We start from the raw sequence: 19312 nt of genomic DNA, 5'->3' as shown, positions 1-19312 counted from the left end.
TCAGCAAACGCTGCTCGCCCGCCTGGAGAACGCCCCTTCTTGCCGATTTTCTCCTGGATGAGGCTGACAGGCACACGTCTTTGAGGCTTCTCTCTAAGTGGCTGCCGTGACATTTAGGATGGCCGAACAGCCCCGTGCATGCCTGTTGTCCTGCCTGTCAGCAGCGCGTCCCCCGCTGTCCGCAGCGTGCCAGTCGGCCCGACCCTCGGGGCCCGGCTTGGCCGACCTGGGTGGTTCCGTGGGACGCCCGCCTGTCGCACACGTTGCTGCCTGCCCGCGCCCGGCAGTCACAGCGCCCGCAGAGCAGGGGCCCATGCTGAGCCCAGTGAGCCGCTGTCCGTTTATGCAATTTCTGGGCTTGTTGTCAAACTAATAGTTATATTTCCTATGTGGGAATTTGGCTCTTCTCTCACTCCTTTTAACTTGTCCCTTTGGGGCCGTGTGTTACCCAGTAGCTGTGTGTGTGGCGTTGCCCGTGGCACTGTTATCAGAGCTTCTTCCATGTGGTAGCCTCGCCTCAGGCCGCTTTCAGACAGCGGTCTGTGCTGTAAGACAGGCCGGTCCCTGGGGCTAGTTCCCCATCGTCCACAGCCCGCGTAAAGGGCAGTTGGCAAAACTTTGGTGGGCGTTGACGCTAGGGAGTGGAGGCTGTGTCGCTTTCCTGTTTGGGAAAAGAGATCGTGTCCCACCGTGTGCCTGTAGCGACGACTCTGTGACGACTCTGTCCCCTCCCTCCCCTGCAGATACCGAGTGGCAGCCTGGGCGTGTTTGGCAGTAGCGGAGCAGCACAAGCCAGGAGCATGCCGCCGCCGCAGCCGCCCATGCCGCCGCTGAACCCCTCCCAGCCCGGTCTCCGTGCGCAAGTGCCTCAGTTTCTATCCCCTCAGGTCAGACCCGCTGTGGCAAAGGGGCAGAGCACCCGGTGGGGGGCAGGGCGGCAGCCAGTGCCCGGCCCCGGCCTGCTCCAAGGCTGAGAGGCGCCCTTGACCGTCGGGGTCGGCTGGCAGAGCCACGCAGGCGCATGTGCCACGAGGGGGCCGGGGGCATCGTGCCCCCGAGAGGAGTGTCCGCACCCCCCCCCCAATGAGAAGGGGCTACTGCGCGCCCTGGGAGGAGACCCCCCCGTGGGGGCTTGGCCCACTGACGGGGGGCGGGCCTCGGCCTGCAGCCCTTCGATGGGGCCGTTGATTGTCACTGTGAGGGGGTGACCCAGAGTCCCTCCTAGAAAAGAAATCAGGAAGTTAACGCTTAACCAGAACATTTGGAGGAAGAAATCTCTTTCCCTCCTCCTTTCCCTCCCTTCTCTCCTGCCCTCTTTCCTTCCTGTTCTTCACAGAAGCGTGTTATTAACTAATGTTAAAGGGGCCACAAATGTTTTACTGGTCACTCATGAGACAAATGCAGGTGTCGTTTAATTAGTCAGTTTTGCATGTGGAAACAACACAGAGAAGCAGACGTCCTAACAGTGACTGCGCCTCCTGGCGTGTTTTATGTTGAACAGGTTCAAGCACAGCTTTTGCAGTTTGCAGCAAAAAACATTGGTCTCAACCCTGCACTATTAACCTCGCCAATTAACCCTCAGCATATGACGATGTTGAACCAGCTCTATCAGCTGCAGCTGGTGAGTGGACAGACCCGTCCAAGTGCGCGTCAAAGAGCAAAGGCGTAGCGCTCCCTGACACTCGCGAAGTGCGTGTGTGCGTGCGTGCGTGCGTGCGGGGGTGCCCGCACGGACGGGTGCGAGTGCTCCACGGGGCGCTTTCTTTGTCATGGAGACATTTACATTATGAGCTGTAAAAAGTAGAAAGTTCTTCACTGGAGGTGTTTTACTGCATGAGAGAGTTCTCTGGCTCACAAGCTCTCCCAGGTCCTGGTCAGGCCTGTCTCAGTGTGAGCTCTCGACCAGCCTTTCTCACCCAGAGCTTTTTTGTGCCCCTGACTGCTGAGCACAAAAAACCATCCCGGTGGCTATTTCCTCAGTTATTTTAAGGATGGAATGTACAACTACCATTCTAGAAGCATGAGAGAAGTTACTTCCTCACAGAGTAGGTGCCTCAGAAATTAGGGCCTAATTCTTGCTCAGAGTCCCTGCTGAGAAAAGCTGATATAATATAGCCTAATATTCTTGAAAGTTTTATAATTTAACGTATCTTGAATTCTGAATTTTTAGCGGTGTTAGTGCTTTTACTATAAAATGCCATGCCATTGTGTCTAGGGACACAGTGAATTTATATACACTAAAGGACCATGTGTATTTTTCTTTAATACGTCGACACCTGATTTACTTAGAAGGCTTGTCCTGTAACTTCATTTCCTAGAAAATGGCCAGGAACCATAAAGATAAAAAGGCCTCCAGGAGACAAAACCATTGGCATGGAGTCACCCCTCCCCGGACCGTCCTGGGCGGCCTCAGGACGGCCTCTGCCCTGCCTGTTAGGCGCGCGCCCGGCCCGTGAGCGCCCGCCTCCCCGGGAGCAGCCCTGCAGGAAGGGGGAGGGCGTGCCCTGGCGGCCGTCCTGGTGTTCTGGGGCGCAGGGCTCTGGGCTCTCGGGGACACGGCCCGGACCGCGTGGCGGCAGGGCTCCCTGAGGCCCACGGGCCGTGGGCAGGCGGTGTCCTTCGTAGCCGCCAGCGGTCGGGAGAGACCTTGACCTCCGGTGGGGAGGCCACCGCCACAGAGCACGGTGTGTGCAGCGCCCACGCGACGCGGCTGGCGGCCCTACCGGTGCCCTAGAGTCTTTTATTCCTATGTTCTGTTGGCCCCGCGGTGTGAGAGGCACCACAAAAATGTTGAGTTATGTTTAATGCGTTTTGATTTTAAAATAACGTATACTGTTCCTACACTTTTGTCCAGAAAAATTGGTAAAATAAAATTCCAGTTCATCCTAAGGTTATGTTTTAGGACCTGTAGGATTCACTTAACGTGAAATATTTTTATTCTTTCATAAATTACAGATTAAGGGAGCGTTTCCAATAGTATAGTCTCTACGTTTGTTTGGATTCTATTTTAACATACCCTCGTGCCAAACACTTCCCACAAAATCCATGTTGTATGAAAAACTTCACAATGCTGAGGCCACATTTTGAAACAGATGACCAAACCTACTGCATGTGTGCACAGAAGAGTGTCGCAGTCATCACAGCCAGCTCGTGGGCGGGGTCTGTGTGACAAACGTGGCACAGGTCTGGACTCCAGGCTCCGCGGGGACTGAGCACGTCACGCGGCCCCGGACTCTCCTGACGAGCCCTCCCCGGCCGTGTGGGAGTCTGAGCGTGGGCGCGCTGTCTGTCCCGTCTCAGAGCCGCTGCGGGCGGCTTTAGTGTGTAGCGCTAGAAGAATAAATATTTTTTCATTTTACCCTCACTTCACTTTCATTTTAATTTGTACGACTTGACCAGGAGAATTCTGATCTCTTAACTGAAAAATATTCACTGACGTGCTTCATTACCAACACTCAGCAGGGGCACTGACTGGGGTAGAAATCTGTGCACTGGGAGGGCGTCGGAAAGGTGTTCCTCCTTCTAGAAAGGTTCCTTGGCGCACAGTGCGTTTACACTGCAGTGCGGTAAGGGAACCGAGACTTGGCCATTTTCTCTTCTTGTTTTTTAACTCACATACTGAAGTGGAACCGCCTGCTGGTGGCTCTCTTACAGTGTGTTGCTTGTGTCTCCCCCTTCCCCCCCGTCGGCAGGCATACCAACGTTTACAAATCCAGCAGCAGATGCTACAGGCCCAGCGGAATGTGTCCGGACCCATGAGACAGCAAGAGCAGCAAGTGGGTGCCGTCCGGGGCGCAGCGGGTCCGTGGGCGCGAGTCCTCGCTGCTCCAGGAGATGCTAGTTGATGGGCTAGTCCACTGTCATGGGTTTTCTCTTGCTAAGCCTCCCCTTCTGCACGTCTCGGGGTCGCTAGGTGGGGCGGAGATCGGTAGTGGGGACCGGCACGGGCGCCGGACATCCCTCCCCGCTCACGCGCGTGCGTCTGCCGCCAGGTCGCGCGCACAATCACTAACCTGCAGCAGCAGATCCAGCAGCAGCAGCGCCAGCTGGCCCAGGCCCTGCTCGTGAAGCCCCCGCCGCCCCCGCCGCCCCTGTCTGTGCACCCCTCTGCAGGCAAACCGGCCGTGGACAGCTTCCCCCCGCACCCTCCGGCCCCCGGCCTGCCGGACCTGCAGACCAAAGAGCAGCAGTCTTCGCCCAACACCTTCGCTCCTTACCCTCTCGGTGAGTCTCCGCGGCCCTAACCTCCGCCCCAGCTCGGGGGCCGCGTGCCCGCGTGTGCCGACCCGGGCCGCGCGGGGCGCGCCGTTCCCAGGGGGCCGAGCGGCCTGATGCTCCATGCTGAGGGGCCGCACCAGCCGCCTCTGCAGAGCGGGACAGCGTTGAAGACTCCCCGTGCGAGGTCTTTTGAAGCAGTGCTGGCCGCAGTCCCCAGGCTACCTCATGTCCCGTGTCGAATCTGGCCTGTTCCGCGCCTGGGTTCCTCCTGACTTCCTTTAGGTGGCGCTGTCCCCCAGCCGCAGCTGCAGGGAGGAGTGTGGCATGGTTTTGCTAGTAAAGGTGTTCAGATTTCTGTGAATCGGGCACTTCTGTAAAGCTGTAGAACATGGAATCACCCAGATCAACACATGGGCATTGACCCCTGACCCAGAAGGGGCAGCTCAGCACCTGACACCCTCAGGTCAGTAGAGGGCGCAGGCTGCCCTGCAGACCTGCCTGCCGGCGGGCGGGGGGCCCAAAGCTGCAGGGCTAGGGAGTCCGCGCCCGGGAAGTGCACATCCGAAGGGGCAGAGGCCAGCTGAGCAGGAGGGAACCTGCTATCAGCCGGTAATGTGCCTTTCAGTGCTTCTGCCAAGGGTCTTGGGAAAGAGCAGTGATTCTAACCATGCGAACGCGTCCTACAGGACACGCAGCCAACGTGGTGTGTCTCCAGTATGAAACATACTCGCATGCTGAGCTGTGACTGTTCTGTCCTGAGTCACTGTCCCTCTCGTCACAGCCCTTTATATTGAGGACGCAGAATGGCCTAGTAGTTAAGACCTGACTTGGGAATGAAACTGCCATGTTGTGTCCCAACACCACCACCGACAGGCTCGCCACTTGCTTGTGCAACTTGCCTGACTACGCTTTGCCTCAGTTTCCCCATCTGTAAAGGGGGAACACTTACCTCAGGGGATTCTTTTAAAGGTTGGGCGGATCAGTAGGTAACATTCTTGGGACAATGCCGAGCACATAGCATGTGCTGTGTGAAGTCTTCGCTGGTCATGGACACACTTCTTTTAAGAGCAGTTACTTTAGGAACAAATTCAGTTCCAGCCATTCCCCGGAAATGCTTTTATCGTCGGCCTCCGGTGTCCACCTGCCCTCTTACCCTCTGTCTGGAGAGTAGAGTGCACTAATCGTTACCATTTAAAGATTTTTTTTTTTCTTAGTACAAATGAAAAAATTAGTGCAGTGAATCTTCAAAATTGGATGGAAAATAATTTGGATAGAATTTCCGAATATTCGCATTCAAGTTCTACCACGAACAGGCAACAGAGCATGAGAAACTCCGCCCGGAAAGCAGTCGGGCGGCTTGGCGCTCGGCCGTCTTTCTCAGCCGCTGTGGCCCCCGCCTGCCTCTCTCCCCGCGCAACCCTCTGCGTGTGGCACTGACTCCGCGAGTCCGTCGTCCCCGCGGGACGAACGCTTGGGCACATAAACGTGGGGGAAGGCCCCGCAGAGCCAGCGTGGCCGTAGCGCAGGCCGTGGAGGAGGCAGCGCCCTCGTCGGCCTTGCGCAGCGAGCGAAGGCAGAGCAGGGCTGAAGCCTGGCCCTCGGCGAGTAAGACAGCCGCCAAGGAGGGGCCGTGCACAGAGGGGGCAGTGTGTCCGGCCGGCACGTCAGCAAGGGCCAGGCCGCCTGGCCTGACGTGTGGAGGGAGGGACGTGCCACAGGAACGTGGCGGAGGCTGGGAGGGGAGGGGCGGGGCCCAGCCGCGGGGCATGACCCTGCCCTGACCAGGTCCGCGCTGGTGGCTGCGAGGGGGCAGCGTCTCACGTGCGGAGGTCAGGTCAGGTCTGCACACTGAGTGCGCGAGCGTGTGTGTTGGCGCCAACGCTTAGAAATCGGGGCGCTGCCACCCTTAGTGGCTCCCGGCTCCTCCTGAATGGCGACGCTGGGGCTGCGTGCCGCACGGGATGGGCGCTGTCACCACCCGGCCCCCTGCCCCTGGGCTCGCACTGCCCACTTGGCCCACAGAGGCATTTAGGTTTGCAGCCCCGACTTGAAGTGGAGAACAAAAATACTGGCCCTGCTTTGGACAGAGACTGACGGGTGCTGCGGGCCAGGGCCCGTGGGACAAGCCCGCTGCTGGGGACGCTGGCGCCAAGCCTGCCTGGCTTCTAACCGGGGCGCCCTCAGGGACTCTGCTCCAGCCTTCCCAGCACCCGCGCCCTCCCCATCTCTCTCTGTTTACTGAGTACAGTGGCGGGACTTGCCGGAAACCCCGGGCGGGCCCAGGGCCAGCACGCCCCCGTAGGTCCATTCCAGAGGGTCGTGTGATGGTGTGAATCCGTAAACGCCGGCTGAGCAGGCCGGTCAAGGCAGTTCCCGAAGGTGGGGTTGAACGACCCCGGCCAGCTCCTCCAAGGGGCCCTTGGGAGCGGCCCTCCCAGCTCCAAGAGAGGCTTTGACCTGGTGGTCTCTGTAAGGAACCTAGGGACAGGAAAGATTTCCCTAATGGTTTGGCCTTGTTCTCGTTTTTTGGGAATGAGAAGCCTCAGGACCATGCTTAGCACTGAAAAAAGTAAAATGAAGACTCATTGGTCCTCCTTCCCTGAAGGCTACTTACTGCCATTTTCGCCTTAAAGAGACAAGGGTTCTTTCTTCTGCCAGCGTTGCGGTTAGAGTGTCTGGCCGGGAGCTGAGCCCTGCGCCGCCGCCCCAGGGGGGCTTTCGGGAGCGGCCCTGCCGATCGCGGGGCCTGTCCTGACGGTGCCTCTGTCCGTAGCTGGGCTGAACCCGACCGCGAGCGTCGGCGGCATGGACATGGCTGGCGGCCTGCCAGCGAAGGACCCCTCGCAGTCCCAGTCGCGCCTCCCTCAGTGGACACACCCCAACCCCATGGACAGCGTGCCCGGTGCTGCTCCTCCTCTCGACCAGAACCCCGGCAAGCACGGTACGGCCGAGCCCCGGCGCCCGCCGCGCAGCGCAGAGCGCGCTGGTTTCGCCACCCGGGCTGCGTCTGCCCCCTAAGCACGCAGCGCTGAAAGTGGGCTAAAACCCCCCGTTCCACTGCAGGGGACGTGAGATGCCGCTGGTCAGCGGGCCTCCCCCGAGACCTTGAGCGCCCGACCCTAGCTACGGACCCGGAGAGACCGAAAGTGCCCCGGGGCAGCACGCAACACAGGGCCTAGGCCGCATGGCTTTTATTTGTATCTGTGTTCTTCAACAAAAATGTCGAGTTTACGGAAAAGAAATTTTTTCAATAAAATGATAAAATGTAATAGAAAAGCAAACACTTAGAAAGGAGGAAGAAGCAAAACCGCTACCAACCAACCATAGGAGGTGATCTCACCATTAAGCGTTAAATTTACCTGTAAATGCCCTGGTAGCATAAGCAGCAAAGGCAGTGTAAGAGGGTGTATCCTCCCTTGACACAAAGCATTGCATTCTGAGGGGAGAATGAGTCTTTCTCGGGGTCACCCTCCCAACAGGGCCGCCGTGTGCGGGAGCGAGCTCCGCGGCCTTGGCGAGGCGGCTGGCTGGCCTCCGGGCTCACAGGCAGGCTGTCCCTCCCGGGGGCGGCACCTCAAGGGAGGCCGACACACAGCCACCACAGACGCCGCGCCTCATCCCGAGAAAGGGTCACTGGACCAGCGTCCTGCTGTGGGTGGGCATCTTGTCAGGATGTCCCACAGGACAAACTAATACAGCCCTGAAAGAGTTTATCTTTCAAGGGCGAAGTCAGTTATTCTCAGAGAAGGTGGGGCTGACCGCGCCTGACAACTCACGTTCCATGACACGGGCTGGAGCTGCAGCTCAGCAGGGAGGGCTCGGGGCCCCCGCTCACTCAGTCTCCGCTGTGCCCGTAGGTGCTATCCCTGGAGGTCTGAGCATCGGGCCTCCGGCGAAGTCCTCCATTGACGACTCCTACGGCCGGTACGACTTAATCCAGAACAGCGAGTCACCAGCCAGTCCTCCGGTAGCTGTCCCCCATAGCTGGTCACGTGCCAAATCTGACAGTGATAAAATCTCAAACGGCTCCAGCATCAACTGGCCCCCAGGTAAGAGGGGCAGATGGGAGCGCACTCCACACCCCAACAGGGCAGCGCGGCCCAAGGCACCAGGCCCCGAGCCAGGAGTCCTGCAGGCCCCAGCCCCTTCGTGTTGGCCTTTCCGCTGCGAACCCGCGGGTCAGGCCAGCGCCGGCTGGGGTTGGCGCCGAGCGCTTTTCTGTAGCCCCTGCTTTCTGTGAAGGGGGGGCGGGGAGGGTAACGTGGCGCCAGGCTCCATCTGGTCTGGGGTTTCTGGGCATTCGCACGCCAGCTGGGCAGTCTTGTGGGGTCGCTGCAGTGCCTGGCTCCAGTTCCAGGAGATGGATGATCTACAGAAGTCTAAAACGTCCCTTTGATTTAATTAGCAGATTATTGAAATTTCCATAAATTATCATTGAGCAACACGAACGTACTTAATGCTTGTGTTTTGATCTTCGTTTTGTTTGGAATTTTCCAGAATTTCACCCTGGAGTCCCTTGGAAAGGACTTCAGAACATAGATCCTGAGAATGACCCCGATGTCACCCCTGGCAGTGTCCCCACCGGGCCGACCATCAACACCACCATCCAGGATGTCAACCGCTACCTCCTCAAGAGCGGAGGTGAGAGCCCGCGGCACTGCACCGGGCGGAAGCCTCTGCGCGCCCCACGGGCCCGGGTGGCAGCACGGGCTCCGGGCGGCTGCGGCCAAGGCGCGCGGGCGGGCGGGCAGCTTCTCCAGCCGTCGAAGCCGCGTGGGGAGCAGTCGGGTGGTGCTCGCGGGGAACGTGGAGGTGGGTTTGGGCTGAGTGGTTTGGCCGGATCTATTAATACACCGTGCTTTACGAGCATTGTGTTATAAGATCGCAGTATTAACCATTAAGCCTTTTTTTTAAGATTTTATTTGTTTATTTTTTAGAGAGGGGGAGGGAAAGAGGAAGAGAAACATCCCTGTGTGGTTGCCTCTCATACCCCCCTACTGGGGACCTGGCCTGCAACCCAGGCCTGTGCCCTGACTGAGAACTGAACCAGCGACCCTTTGGTTCGCAGGCCAGCACTCAATCCACTGACCCACGCAAGCAAGGGCAACCATTAAGCTTTCTAATGAAAAGGTTTCTACTTGAGATCTCTTTAAAAATGAACTAACAAACTTTTAAATGTTCATCTCAGTCTATTTTTCCTTTCCACAAAAAAAAAAAAAAAAAAAAAAAAAGGAAAAAGAAAAAAGCCTGGTCAAGGGACTGAGATGCACCCCCAGGACCTCCTTCCTGGGTTAACGCGTGATGCGAAGTTTGGGCGCGCCGGCGTCAGACGCAAGGCTGCCGTGGGAGAGGCGGGGGCCTGGCTGTGAGAGGCGGGGGCCTGGCTGTGGGCTACCGAACGCAAGCGCAGGCTTCCCGGAGCGCCCCCCCGAAGGCTGCGGGCGAGGCCAGAGGCAGGCGCCACCGCTGAGGGTCAGGTCGGCCCTGACGGGGTGGCCCTCAGCAGGGCGAGAGCGCGCGGACAGCCCCCGGCACGTCCGTGGGTGCCCTGCTTCAACGGGGGCCGCAGGAGGAACGTGTTGCCTCCTAACAGTCCTGACAGGGGCTGGCGCTGAGCGTGGCTGGAGCTCGGCGAGCGAGCCCATGTGCCCGGGGCGCCCTCCCTGTTCGTGCCGTGCCTTCCTCGAGCTTCCACGCAGCTGCCGCTCCCAGAGGGGCCTTGCGGGTGTGCCCGCTGTCAGGGACAGGCGGGCGGTGCAAGGACTCAAGCTGTGAGAGGTGGACCCTGCGTGAGAGGGCGGGGCAGGGGGCGCAGCCGGAGGCAGGACTCGGCGCCTGCCCCCTCACCTTGAGGGGCAGCAAGGCTGCGCCCCCTGTGCGTGCAGGTCGTGGAGGAGCGCGGGGGACTGCCAGTCTGGGTCAAAAGGACGTCAGAGAGAATCCGGGTGGCTGGGCGTAGAGCGGCGCTTCCTGCCCCGTGCCCAAGGGGTCACCCAGGGCCCTCTGGCCTCCGGGGCCCCTGGGTCATTGGGGGCGACCTCTGAACTTGCACGAACGTGCCGTGACGGGACAAGGCGGCCTCGGGGAGCAGGGGGATTCTGAGCCCTTCGGTGGGCCCCCAAGCACCGCGGGGACTCCCCTTCTCTGTCTCAAGAACGCCTGTACCGTGTCCCTGCCCTTCTAGGTAAACTGTCAGACATGAAATCGACATGGTCCTCCGGCCCCGCCTCCCACACACAAGCCTCTCTGTCTCATGAACTGTGGAAGGTGCCCAGAAACACTACTGCGCCCACCAGGCCGCCTCCGGGGCTAACCAACCCCAAGTCTTCCTCCACCTGGGGAGCCAGCCCCCTCGGCTGGACCAGCTCGTACGCCTCCGGTACGCACCGGCTCTCGCATTCAGGCCAGAGGGCTCTGCGTCCGCTCCGCTCACCCCGAAGGAGTGTGCCTGCCATCCATTGCAAGGACCCCGGCCCCCACCCCTGGACCGTGCGGGGGCTTGCAGGGCCAAGGGGCCCTGGGCCCTCAGGGCATCGCCTGGCCCGGTGCCCGCTGCCCGTGTCCTCGGCCTTGGCCCGGGCGAGCTGGCTCGCCCTGAGCGGGGAGGTCCTGGCGCCCAGCACCGGCAGGGCCGCCCCGGGTCCGGGGCGAAGTCCTGCCGCCCAGCACGGGGCCTCCGTGCCACGCTGATGGGCGCTACTCCACGGCCCTTTCCTGGAGCTCAGGGTTTGGCTGGCCAAACACAGACCCCGGTGCGAGACCCCCGACACCACGTCACAGCTCTGCGGCTCCCCACGGACGCCCCCTGCTGGCCCTTGGGGACGGAAGACAGGAGCTGGACGCCCAGCCCGCTGAGGGGGAGCCTGCCAGGCAGCGTGCGATGCCTGTCCCGCCTTCTACTAGCAGCGCCGTGCTCGGGCTCATAGCTAAGGGGAGGGGGGCTGGGGAAGCAGAAGGGGCCCTGTCGTCAGCCCGGGGCTCCGCGCGGGGTTGCTCTGTGCTGCCAGGCTCCCGCATGCAGCCCATTGACCGAGTTTTCCCCTGGTCTCGCGCAGGCTCTGCTTGGAGCACCGACACCTCAGGAAGAACCAGCAGCTGGCTCGTTCTCCGCAACCTCACGCCCCAGGTACCCTGCAGGGAGTGTCCCCGTGACCCGCGAGCCCCCACCCGCCCCCAGTACACAGTCTCTGTGCTGGGCACTCTCATTCAGGGCCCAAAGGGGATGTGGGCAGCAAGGGCTAGACACGCCCAGGGGTCTTTTACCCCTGTTCCTGGACAATTGTTTACTTTTTACTTTTTTGAGGCTTGAAAACTATACCTTTGTAAACAGAGTTGCTCACCTTTAACAGGACCCGCCCATCCCAGGCCTCGGGCCGCCGGGAACCACGCTCCGTGCGATGCGCTCCGGCGGGGGGTCAGAACCAGAACGGGCTTTCTCCTTCTGGCTGACGTCATCAAACATGACCAAAGCGTCCCAGGCTTTGACATTGCATGGTCACAGAGCTATAAAAGGCTTATATCGTGAAACCATATATATTAAGCCCTTTCATAAAGAGACATTCTCCTAGCATTCAGCGCACCCAATTTCCTGTACGTTTTCTTTGAAGAACGTAGTGGAAGACGCCACAGGAAGCTCGTTACCACCCCCTCTGCTTCCTCAATCAGATCGATGGCTCCACCCTGCGGACGCTGTGTTTGCAGCACGGGCCGCTCATCACATTCCACCTGAACCTGACGCAAGGCAACGCCGTGGTCCGCTACAGCTCCAAGGAGGAGGCCGCCAAGGCCCAGAAGTCCCTGCACATGTACGTGCCCCTGCGCCCGACAGGGCTGGGTTTCAGGTGCGGTGGGCGCGTCCGAGGGCTCCTGTGCCCGAGCAGCTCAGGCAGGCACGCACTGTCTCGTGGTTCTGGAGGCAGGAAGTCCAGTGTCCGCAGGGCCGGTTCCTTCCGAGGCCTCGCTCCTGGGCTGGCAGACGGCCCCCCTCCCTGTGTCCTCACGCGGTCGTCTGAGTGGGGCAGTGTCCTGGCTCCCTCCTCTTAGAAGGACACCAGTCGGAGCGGGTTAGGGCCCGCCCTAGTGTCCTCGTTCTCCCTCGGCTATCTCTTCAAAGGCCTCTCTCCAAATGCCGGCACGTGCAGCGGTGCTGGGGGTTCGGGCTTCAACCCGTGGTTTGGGGGAGACACCGTTCGCCCTGTAACTGCTGCCGAACCCCTGTGGCCGTGCCTCCGCTAGGGAAAGGCCCCCCAGGGGAGTGAATGTGGAGCCCAGTGATAGAAAGAAGACAGCCCCGCCCCCAAAACGACAGGCATGTCACCCACTCGTGCCCACTGCCGAGCTTAGCAGCGGTCCTTACAGCCACCTCTTCCTCATCGTTAAAGCAAAGGGGTTTTTTTTGTTTGTTTGTTTGTTTTAGGGGGGAAGGGAGAGAGAAGGAGGGAGAAAGAGGGAAACAAACACCGATCAGTGGCCTCTCGCGCGCGCGCACACACACACCCCCTCCACTGGGGACTGGGCCACAACCCAGGCACGTGCCCTGACCGGAAATCAAACCGGTGACCCTTTGGTTCACAGGCCGGCGCTCAGCCCACTGAGCCACACCAGCCAGGGCTGAAGCACAGTTTTGCCCAGATGCATGTGGAGACCTCCTCAGTGATGTCACTTAAGATCCGGGCCCCAGATGCAAATTACACTGATCCTAGATGATGCTCAAGCTCACTTGTGCGTCTGCATACCTCCTTGGGGACGCGCGGTCCCCAGCACCCACTACAGCTGCTGCTAGACGCTAGAATGAGACAAAGTCGCTCTGGGCCGGGAAGCTGCCGTGGTCAGCATGAGGCACAGGCTGGTGCTGGGGGTCCTGTGACAGGAAGCCTTCGGCTGAGCTCTTTCTGCAGAGAGCACAGAGGCAGTGAGGCCAGCGCAGGTGGAGGGGCGGTGCCACACGCGCGAGCCCCGGTCTACCCTTTTCTTTGCTTGTTTTGAGGTTTTTTGGGGACAGAGTTGACATACAACACAAGGTGTGCAACATGTTGACTTAATGCATTTCGGTATGGCAGCATGGCGCATACCGCCATCGCACCACGTAATTATTACGTATTTCTCTTTTGTGGTGACACCTTTGAAGCCCTGCTCTCTTAGCGGATTTCAGGTGTGCGATACAGGGTTGTTAGCTACAGCCGCCCAGCTGTGCGAGACCTCGGAGCTTCCTCATCTTCTCACTCGGGGTTTGCGCCCTCTGACCAGCACCACCCCAATCCCGCAGCCGCTCCCCTCTCTGCTTCTGCCAGTTTGGCTTTTGTAGATTCCACATGTAAGTGACACTGTACCGTCGTTGACTCTCTGTACCTGACTATGTCCCTTGGCATAACGCCCTCAAGATTCATCCGTGTTGTCGCAAATGGAAAGGTTCTCTTGTGGCCGAACACTGTTCCTGCGCGTGTGTGAGTCAGAGCTCCCCCGCCCGCTCCTCCACCGATGGGCGCTGAGGTTTTCATCGGAGTGGTCGGCTTTTTATTATTGAGTTACATGAGTTCTCTATATATGTTGGATATTAACCCCTTATTAAATGGAGGGTTTGCAAATACTTTTTCTCATTCCATAGGTTGTCTTTTCATTTTCTTGATTGTTCCCTTTGCTTTGCAGAAGTTTAGCTTTATGTAGTTTCACGCGTTGAGTTTTGCTTTTGTTGCTAGTTCTTTGGGTGTTACTATAAAAAAAATTGTTCCCAAGATCAATGTCAAGGAGGCTTTTCCTGTGTTTTCTTTTAGGAGTTTTATGGTTTCAGGTCTTATGTTTAAGTCTTTAATTCAGAGTTATTTTTTATGAGTGGTGTGAGATAGAGATCCAGTTTCATTTTTCTGCATGTGCTTATCTAGTTTTCCCAGCACCATTTATTGAAGAGACTTTCATGTCCCCATTGAGTGTTCTTGGTGCCCTTGTCAAATACTAGTTGACTGTGTATATGAGGGTCTATTTCTGGGCTCTCTATTTCATTCCATTGGTCTATCTGTTTTTATGCCAGTATCGTACTATTTTGATTACTATAGTTTTGTCATGTAATTTGAAATCAGAAAGTGTGATACCTCCAGGTTTGTTTTCATCAGTATTGCTTCTGTTCTTCGGGGTCTTTTGTGATTCCATACAAATTTTAGGATTGATCATACTATCTCTGAGAAGAATACCATTGGAATTTTGATTGGGATTTCATCGAGTCTATAGATGGCTTTGGGTTGTATGGACATTTTAACAGTTTTAATTCTTCTGATCCATGAACATGGGATATCTTTCCATTTCTATCTTCTTCAATTTCTTTCATCAAAGTCTTATAATTTTCATTGTGCAGATCTTTCACCTCCTTGGTTAAATTTATTCCTAAGTATTTTATTGTTTTTATGCTATCGTGAGGGGATTTTTTTCAGAATTTCATTGTTAGCATGTAGATATCTGTAGGTTGATTTCTTTTTTTATCCTGCCACTTTACTGACTTCACTGATTAACTCCAGCAGTCTTTTGGCTGAATCTTTAGGATTTTCTATGTATAAGATCATGGCATCTGCAAATAATGACATTTTTACTTCTTTCCAATTTGGATGGCTTTAATTTTTTTGTCTTGCCTGATTGCTCGAAGACTCCCAGCACTATGTTGAATAAAAGTGGTGAGAGTGTGCGCCCCTCTCTTGTTTCTGAGCTTAGAGGAAAAGCTTTCAACCTCTCACCATTGAGCATGTCAGCTGCGGGCTTGTCATGTGGCCTTTGTTATGTTGAGGCATGTTCCTGTCCCTTCTATACCCTACCTATTGAGGGTCTTTATCGTGAAAGGATGTTGTGTTTTGTCAAATGCTATTTCTGTATCAGTGGAAATGATGATATGATTTTGATCTTTTATTCTATAATGTGATTTATCACATTTATTGTTTGCACATGTTGAACCATCCTTGCATCCCAGGGATAAATCCCACTTGATCAAGGTGTATGGTCCTTTTACTGTGTTATTGAATTTGGTTCGCTAATATTTTGTTGAGAATTTTTGTATCTGGCTGACTTCTGGTCAGGATGGAGGCATAGGTAAACATGCTCCACCTCCTCACACAACTATAGAAAACATTACAACAGACCTCAAAACAGATAACACCCAGAACCGTCAGAAAATCGAGCTGTATGGAAGTCTGACAACCAAGAATTTAAAGAAGCTACAATCATCCAGACGGGTAGGAGGGGCAGAGACCCAACGTAGTGCAGAGAGGTGGCAGAACAGGTGGTTGCATGTTCACATGTGGAGGATAAAAATCAGGACGGATACTTCAGAAGCAAAGGGTCCCACACCAAGGGCAAACCACCCAGCCCAGGGTTCCAGTGCCAGGAAGATAAATCCCCATAACTTCTGGCTGTGAAAACCAGCGGGGGTTGGGGTGGCAGAAGGACCGACTGGGTTTTTCAGGAGACTCCACTTACAGGGCCCACATGGACTTCAAACGTATGCAGACCCACCCCCTCTGGGGTTCAGCACCAGGGAAACATCTGGAAAGGTAGCGGTCACATACGGGGAGTGGGTGAAATGACTGGAAATGGGGTGAGAGCCAGGCGAACCTCCAGAAGCCAGGCAGCAGCACTGTCCCCTCTCCGAACCCTCCCCCCACACAGAGCCACAGAGCAATGAAGCGGGCTGCCCCGCCCTGGCGATTACCTAAGGCGCCGCCCCGCGCAGTTTACAGGTGCCTTTTCTACAGCAGGCCACGCTACTAAGACAGGGAGCCAAAGCAGCTCTACCTAATACACAGAAACACAGGGAGGCTGTCAAATTGAGGAGACCAAGAAATATGGCCCAAATGAAAGAACAGATCGAAACCTCAGAAGAAGAACTGAATGAAACATAGCCAACCTGTCAGACACAGAGTTCAAAACACTGGTGATCAGGATGCTAAAAGAACTCAATGAGTGTTTGCAAAACGGCATAAAAAAGACCCCGGCAGAAATGAAAGTTACATAAAGTGAAATAAAGAAAAATCTACAGGGAACCAACAATGGAGGGGGCGACGCCAAGATTCGGATCAGCGATCTGGAACGTAAGGAAGAGAACGGCAGAAGAGCAAGAAGAAAAAAGAACTGAAAAAAAGGAGGCGAGTCTAAGGACCCTCTGGGACGTCTCCAAACGTACCGATGTCTGAATCATAGGGAGCCAGAAGGAGAAGAGGAAGCTCAAGAAATTCAAAACTTATTTGGAAAAATAATGAAAGAAAACTTCCCTAATTTGGTGAAGGAAATAGACGTACAAGTCCAAGAAGCACGGAGTCCCAAAGAGGGGCTCAGAAGAGGCCCACGCCAAGACACATCATAACTAAAATGCCAAAGGTTAGAGATAAAGAGAGAATCTAAAAGCAGCGAGAGGAAAGCAGAGAGTTACCTGCAAAGGAGCTCCCATGCGACTGTCGGCTGATTTCTCACAAGAAACCTCACAGGCCAGAAGGGACTGGCAAGAAGCATTCAAAGTGATCAAAAGCAAGGACCTACTCTATCCCACTAAACTATCATTTAGGATGGAAGGGCAGATAAAGTGCCTCCCAAGCAAGGTAAAGCTAAAGGAGTTCATCATCACTAAGCCATTATTACATGAAATGTTAAAGGGACTTATGTAAGAAAAAGAGGAAGATCAAAATAATGAACATTAAAATGGCAACAAAATCACAACTATCAACAACTGAATCTAAAAAACAAACTAAGCAAACAACCGGAACAGGAACAGAGTCATAGATGTGGAGATCTTTTGGGGGGGTTATCAGGTGGGAGGAGGAAAGGGGAGGATGGGGGAAAAGGTGCAGGGAATGGAGAAGCCAAAGACCGTACATGCACGACCCATGGACACGGACTAAGAGGCGGGTGTTGCTGGAGGGAGTGGGGTACCAGGTGGAGGGGGACAAAGGGGGAAAAATCGGGACAACTTTCCCAAGTGATTATGATTTATTAGCATAATCAACAAAATATATTTTAAAAATAAAAATAAATAAAAGGCTTTTGCACCGGTGTTTAATCACCAGGGACGTTTGCCCATAGTCCGCCCCTAGTGCCCTGTCGCCTTTGGCAGCAGGGCAACACTGGCCTCAGAAGGAGTTTGGGAGAGTTCCCTCCTCTTCAGTTTTTGGAAGAGTTTGAAAAGGATTCTTTTTAATTCTCCTTAATTTACCAGCGAAACCGTCTGGTCCTGGGCTCTTCTGCACCAGGTTGGTCCCCTCCCTTGCTATGGGCCTGTTCAGGCTTTCTGTCTCTTCATGACTCGGTGTCGGTAGGGCGCACGTCTCTAGGAGTCTGCCCGTTTCTTCTGGGTTGTCCCGTCTGTTGGCCCGTGGCAGGCTCTCGGGACCCTGCATGTTTCCGAGGTTTCAGCTGCACTGTCTCCTCTTTCCTTTCCCGTCTTGTTTATTGGCGTCTCCTTTTTGCCCCTTGGTTAGTCTAGCTACAGGGTTGTCCATTTTGTTTCTTTTGAGAAAACTGGGTCTCAGTTTCGCTGCTGTCCTGTTCTTGTAGGTGTGTCCTGGGAAACACTACCATCTTGGCCGAGTTCGCTGGCGAAGAAGAGGTGAACCGTTTCTTAGCCCAAGGCCAAGCGCTGCCGCCCACGTCCAGCTGGCAGCCCAGCGCTGGGACCAGCCAGGCGAGGCTGGGCGCCTCGGGCGGCTCCCACGGCCTGGTGCGGAGCGACGCTGGCCACTGGAACGCCCCGTGCCTGGCAGGCAAAGGGAGCAGCGACCTGCTGTGGGGCGGGGTCCCCCAGTACTCGAGCAGCCTGTGGGGCCCACCCAGCAGCGACGACGGCAGGGTGATCGGGAGCCCCACCCCGCTGAACACTCTGCTTCCGGGCGACCTTCTTAGCGGGGAGTCCATCTAGGACGGCGCGGGCCCTGCGGCCCCACGATCATCAGCACTAGGAAGAAATGCTGACCCTTTCCAGTCCGGGCGTCGCTGAGGACCCCGCTTGACCCAGGCAGCCCGGCAGCCCTTTCAAGTACCTCTGTCCAGTACTGAAGACGAACCTTCGCACAGTCCTTGCGAACTGTTCCCAAGACAGTGCGGGCTGCGCTTGGTCGGTGTCACATGCTAATGACAGGATGTTTCTCATAGCTTTTTATTTTGTGTTGTCTTATGTTCGTATGGTGTGTTGTCATTTTGATTTTTTAAGTATAAAAGCTGCTTAGAATAGTTCTATCATGAAGGGCACTTTTCCGATTGCGGGCTGGAAAGGGTTATTTTATCGAGGGGGGAGGGAGGGAGGGAGACGAGAAAGCCTATTGAAGACGAGCCTGTGACGAGTATGCACATTTCCAGAGGCGGACCCGCGATGGGGCTGGCGCATCCGCGGGCGTCAGCGCGGCGCGCAGGGCGCGGCCCGGGAGCTGAGCGGAAGGGACGGTCTGCGATCCGGCCTCTGTTCCCACGGATCCGCCTATGCACATTACCCTTGTTTCATTACTTTTTCATGTCATTTTTTTTATCCCAAAAAATATTTTTTAAAAGTTTAAAAAAAAAAAGACATATCAAACATGCAAATACTTGAATCCAGCAGGCCAATAATGAAATGTGAACACTTTCTAAGTCTAATTCTACACTTCCAGGTTGACATCAGTACGCAGAAACAGGCTCTAGGAAAAATTTCTAAGTTCACAGCCTATGTGTGTGTGTGTGTGTGTGTGTGTGTGTGTGTGTATGGAAACAGAGGCGAGCGTGCATGTGTGCGCACTTCCTGTGTTCGTGTGTCACGTGTGTGAGGGATTTAACTGTGGGTTTTCCCTTTTATTCAGTATATGCTTTTTTTGGCGCATTGGTCAAACGTTTGTTATTATTAGCTTCTAACTTTGCACTGAGTGTCCCTGCCCTTCCTCTAGCTAATCCTACACATTCAAGAGAACTCATAGGACAGGGCCGGTGACAATTCATGTGTAAATGTTTACTCAAGGACTCTGTTATCGCGTTTAAAAATTACAGTGTATATCTCTGGAGAAATAATATGTGTACCTACCTTTAGCAGCTTTTTATTGCGGACTAATGCAAGAAAATTATTACCAGAGTGTTGCACCATTTTTCCATTTGGAATATAAAGTTA

At 55.6% G+C, this 19312-nt stretch overlaps 1 protein-coding gene across 1 annotated transcript in view; it reads left to right on the top strand.

Annotated features, from left to right (window-relative positions):
- TNRC6C (trinucleotide repeat containing adaptor 6C) overlaps nucleotides 1-18449 on the top strand; it is a 109101-nt gene extending 90652 nt beyond the window's left edge. The window contains exons 12-22 of the mRNA XM_054593132.1: nucleotides 744-887; nucleotides 1502-1621; nucleotides 3693-3776; nucleotides 3993-4224; nucleotides 6992-7159; nucleotides 8076-8267; nucleotides 8716-8859; nucleotides 10403-10597; nucleotides 11274-11344; nucleotides 11884-12023; nucleotides 17740-18449. Of these exons, the coding sequence (XP_054449107.1) occupies nucleotides 744-887; nucleotides 1502-1621; nucleotides 3693-3776; nucleotides 3993-4224; nucleotides 6992-7159; nucleotides 8076-8267; nucleotides 8716-8859; nucleotides 10403-10597; nucleotides 11274-11344; nucleotides 11884-12023; nucleotides 17740-18100 (1851 nt within the window). The 3' untranslated portion in view covers nucleotides 18101-18449. The remainder of the gene's footprint in view (nucleotides 1-743; nucleotides 888-1501; nucleotides 1622-3692; nucleotides 3777-3992; nucleotides 4225-6991; nucleotides 7160-8075; nucleotides 8268-8715; nucleotides 8860-10402; nucleotides 10598-11273; nucleotides 11345-11883; nucleotides 12024-17739) is intronic.
- The last annotated feature ends 863 nt before the right edge of the window (nucleotides 18450-19312 follow it).

The sequence above is a fragment of the Pteronotus mesoamericanus genome, unplaced genomic scaffold, assembly GCF_021234165.1.
Source record: "Pteronotus mesoamericanus isolate MK-2021 breed Mesoamerican mustached bat unplaced genomic scaffold, CSHL_Meso_final scaffold_408, whole genome shotgun sequence".
In the NCBI taxonomy this organism is placed as follows: domain Eukaryota; kingdom Metazoa; phylum Chordata; class Mammalia; order Chiroptera; family Mormoopidae; genus Pteronotus; species Pteronotus mesoamericanus.
The sequence above is the reverse complement of the archived record's forward strand: the minus strand, read 5'-3'. Positions and strand labels throughout refer to the sequence as shown.